This window comes from Rhincodon typus, chromosome 43 (assembly GCF_021869965.1).
Source record: "Rhincodon typus isolate 14 chromosome 43, sRhiTyp1.1, whole genome shotgun sequence".
Lineage (NCBI taxonomy): Eukaryota > Metazoa > Chordata > Chondrichthyes > Orectolobiformes > Rhincodontidae > Rhincodon > Rhincodon typus.
Genome location: NC_063374.1, coordinates 5215419 through 5219861, shown reverse-complemented (window position 1 = coordinate 5219861; position 4443 = coordinate 5215419). Strand labels below are relative to the sequence as shown.

At 51.2% G+C, this 4443-nt stretch overlaps 1 protein-coding gene across 1 annotated transcript in view; it reads right to left on the bottom strand.

Annotated features, from left to right (window-relative positions):
• Positions 1–4443, bottom strand: part of LOC109926403 (cathepsin F-like) — a 7908-nt gene that overhangs the window by 2988 nt on the left and 477 nt on the right. The window contains exons 2-6 of the mRNA XM_048619757.1: positions 3844–4010; positions 2144–2240; positions 1940–2020; positions 1018–1137; positions 364–428 (exon numbers count right to left, since the gene is read on the bottom strand). Coding sequence (XP_048475714.1) covers positions 364–428; positions 1018–1137; positions 1940–2020; positions 2144–2240; positions 3844–4010 — 530 coding nt within the window. The remainder of the gene's footprint in view (positions 1–363; positions 429–1017; positions 1138–1939; positions 2021–2143; positions 2241–3843; positions 4011–4443) is intronic.

Sequence of the window (4443 nt, the reverse complement as noted above, 5' to 3'; positions counted from 1 at the left end):
CCCAGGGACGTGCAGGTTAGGGTGGATTGGCCGTGCTAAATTGTCCCGTAGTGCGCAGGGATGTGCAGGTTAGGGTGGATTGGCTGTGGGAAATGCAGGGTTACAGACGGTGTGTGGGCAGTGGGATGTTCGTTTGAGGGTTGGTGTGGGCCGAATGGCCTCCACCTGCACTGTAGAGATTCCATGATCCTATTGAATGTACAATCGAGAGATTTGCAGATCTTGAAGATCTCAAGGATTGGTGTGGGAATGTATCATGGACCTAGAATGGCCGAGCAGTCTCAAAGGGGCCGAATAGCCTCTTCCTCATTTATGAAGGGGTCCCTAATGGAACGAAGCGTTGGAATAAACGGACGGACTTACCTTCAGTGCTGCTGAATTGATGGTTACCGCAATCGGACCCCTGTGAGCGACCCAGGCTTTCATTTCTGAAACAGGAGATTCAGGAGGTCAAGGAAAAGGCTGAAAGAGACTGTTCAGCCCATCTCCCACCCCCTACTCCCTTTGGTGCTGACCGTAAACCCCTAACGCCCTCCATGGCCAGCCCCACAACCGCCACCTGAAAAGAAAGAGATGACCCTCCCCACCCCCCTCCCCCCACTGACCAAAATGGCGTTGCCTCATGAGCTTGTCCATGTAAACCCCATCCCCCACACGGTAAAAACTCACAAAGCACATGGCTGTGCCGGGGGTAATTGATGGAGGGGTGCGGGGGTGGGGGAGGTGAGGGAGGGTATTGTGGGGGAAGGCTGAAGGGGGGGGCTTGGGCAGTCCTCTGGCAGCGAGTTGACGATGTGATGGGCACCAAAGCAATGCAAGTTTTCGAAAGGCCTCCTCCTCCTCCTTGAGGAAGAGTTGGCCCTTCATTGTTTGCGAAGGGGCTGGGGTTTCAATGGAAGGGAGAAGGGGTGGGGTTTGCTGCGGGGTTGGGGGGGCGTGAGGTTTGTGGGAGAGAGGTTGGCAAAGTGTCTACCCAGTTGGCCCTCCTCCTCCTCCGTGTCACCTTCGCCAACTCACCATCTTCATGTGGGCGAATGCTCTGAAAGTTTTGAATCTTCACTGACACCTTGGATTTGATCAGTTTGCAGGACCCCCGTGAGGCTCTGTACCTGTAGTCACGGTAACACATCAATCCCCCTGTTGGGCCAACAAGCACAACTTCAGTTCTCCATGGTGATGGACCTCAGCCCAAGGACCTACCTAATTGGCTGCTGTCTCCAATCAGCACCTCCCCTTCCCTCCCTCCCACTCCCCTCCATTCCCTATCTCCATAACCTTCTCCGACCTGCCCTTCGAGATCCTCGCCCTCCTCTTGTACCCACAATTCCAAAGCCTCCTCCATTGGCCGCTGTGCCTTCAGTTGCCTGGAGCCAGATCCTCCAACCCCGGACCCCCCACCCGCACCCCCTCCTCGTGGTTGGGTTTTCCAGCCCCTTGGCCTGACGTTTCCCTCCACCCTGACCTCACGCTGTTCGGCGATGAACTGCGCTCCGTACGCCCCAGTCTCTGCGACAGCGTGAGAGATGCTACAGCAATGCGGCTCGCTATTGTTGGACTGCTGCCATCTCACCACCCAAAAGCACCCCCACTCGGAATGAGCACACAAAGAGAAACACGGCAGTGCTGGGAAGCTGACAAAGAGTTTCTGGAATGGCCTGCCGAAGAAAGTTAGGGCTGGCATTTAACAGCATGAGGAGCCCAATGGGTGATGAGTTTTTTTTCCAACCGCTCAGTGTCCCATGGCCCTGAAAGGGAACAATTTAAAATAATGCTGCTGGACTGGTGTTGGAGAGTCTCACACCTTCAGGCCCTGGATCGTTCCTGGACATATATCTTTCAAAAATGTGAACCTGAACTTTCCCTCCTCCGATCTGTTCCTCCCCATTACCTGGTCTTTCATTCCTCTCTTTATTTTACTCTCTGCGCCCAACTTTCGTACCTAGCCTGAGAATAGAGTTGAAAGCGTTGTATGCAAAGCCTCCCTTGCAGCTTTTGTCCCATGTGTCGCAGTCCAGGAGTTCTGAAATGGGAGATGGATCGAGGTCAGTACATGGTGTAGGACCCTGGCAAAACCAGGACGATGAAATTCAACAATGATACAGCAATGCTGGAATCAGCGAAAGTCCCCACCCGCTCAATTTACCTTGCTCTGAGAGGGATAGCAGCTGTCTCTTCTTGATATACCACATTGACTCGATATTCGCCACGACACCAAAGGCCCAGGAAGAAGCACAGTGCCCCTGGAGACAAATGGTAGGCATTGAGCTGTTGAATGTCCAGGTCAACAAACAAACCAACTCTTATCTCCCCAAACTCAGACCCTGGGCAGAAGGGGGCAAGATGGAGTGTTGTGGGGGGGGGAGAAGCAGGGGAAAGGAGGGAGGGGGAGGGAAAGATATCACCCTCTGCTCCCATGCCTGCTTACAATCTCTGTGACTCCCTCCAGCCCATTAACATGTCGCCGTTATCCAAACGTATGACCCCATCTGCAGCAAGCACCCAGCAGCCCTCCCAAATCTGAGAGCCCCTCTGCTCCTGTGACACTCACTCATTCCCATCATGGCCCTCAGTTCTCCCTGGGGCTTACAGTTCCAGAATACACTCCCCACCCTGAAACCACTCCACCTCACTTTGTTCCCCTCTGAGATACTGCTCTAACCTCATCGTCTTTGACCCAATGTCCCATCATGTGCCTTAGAGATAAACTTGTCTACTTGCCAACCCAGTGAATATCCCTCAGGATTATTCAGGTGTCAAAGGTACTATTAAAATGCAACTTCCCTGATTAAAGGTGGTATGTCGTCATGAGTTCCAGAAGAGATCAAGGTTATCAATTTGACTGAAATTGTGAACATTATTTTTTTAAAATTACAAAATAATCAGACAGAGATATGTAACAATATCAGACCAAGTGTTAAACAGAGACAGTGTAGAGGGAGCTTTACTCTGTATCTAACAAAATGATCAGAGGTATAGATAGAGTAGACAGCCAGAGACTTTTTCCTAGGGTGGAGGTAGCTATTATGGGGGGGCATAGTTTTAAAGTGAGTGGTGGTAGATACAGGGGAGGCATCAGAGGTAGGTTCTTTACTCAGAGAGTGGTCGGGGCATGGAATGTATTGTCGGAGAGGGTAATGGAGTCGGCCTCATTAGGGGCATTTAAGCGGCTATTAGATAGGCATATGGATGATAGTATAAGGTAGGGGTGGAGGTTAGATAGACCTTAGGATTAGAGTAAAAGTTTGGCACAACATCGTGGGCCGAAGGACCCGTACTGTGCTATACAGTTCTATGTTCTATGTTCTAACCCCGTGCTGTCCCTGTCCTGGGGAGTGTTTGATAGAAGACATTGTAGAGGGAGCTTTACTCTGTATCTAACCCTGTGCTTTCCCTGTCCTGGGGAGTGTTTGATAGAAGACATTGTAGAGGGAGCTTTACTCTGTATCGAACCCTGTGCTGTCCCTGTCCTGGGAGTGTTTGATGGGGGGACAGTGCAGAGGGAGGTTTACTCTGTATCTAACCCCGTGCTGTCCCTGTCTTGGGGAGTGTTTGATAGGGGACACTGTAGAGGGAGCTTTACTCTGTATCTAACCCCGTGCTGTCCCTGTCCCTGGGGAGTGTTTGATGGGGGACAGTGTAGAGGGAGCTTTACTCTGTATCTAACCCCGTGCTGTCCCTGTGCTGGGGATGTTTGATGGGGGACAGTGTAGAGGAAGCTTTACTCTGTATCTAACCCCGTGCTGTCCCTGTCCCTGGGAGTGTTCGATGGGGACAGTCTCCAAGTGGAATTTCTTGAGGAACAGAGTGAGTTGCTCGGAGTCCTGGATTCGGGGTTGGACGTACCTGATTTTTAACTCTGGTGACTGCTCCCTTTTGCCTCCAGTCAACATTACGTGGACAGGACAGATTTTCTAATCGCTCACCTTCTTCTGCCCATTTATACCCCTCTGGCCAAGTCGAATTATCCTCATTTATAGCTGGGTTGAGGTAAAACTTCTCAAATTCTTCATCTGTTGATGTGAAACCACATTGAGTAACTTTCCACACGTTCCCACGCTCATATAACCGCAGCAAGCTGAGGGAGCTGGCTTTAAGGTGCACAGATCACTGAACATGCCAGGCCAGGCCGAGAGAGCACTTTCTCAAGCACACAGTGCCCTCAGCTTTATCAATAGGGACAAAGAGTCCAAGCATGGGGAGGCGATGTTAGTGCCCGAGAGTACAGCACGGAAACTGACTCTTTGGTCCAACTTCTACATGCTGACCAGATATCCAAAGTTAATCTAGTCCCATTTGCCAGTATTTGGCCCCTATCCCTCTAAACCCTTCCTATTCATGTACCCATCCAGATGCCTTTTAAATGTTGTAATTGTACCAGCCTCCACCACTTCCTCTGGCAGCTCATTCCACACACGCACCACCCTCTGCGTGAAAAAGTTGCCC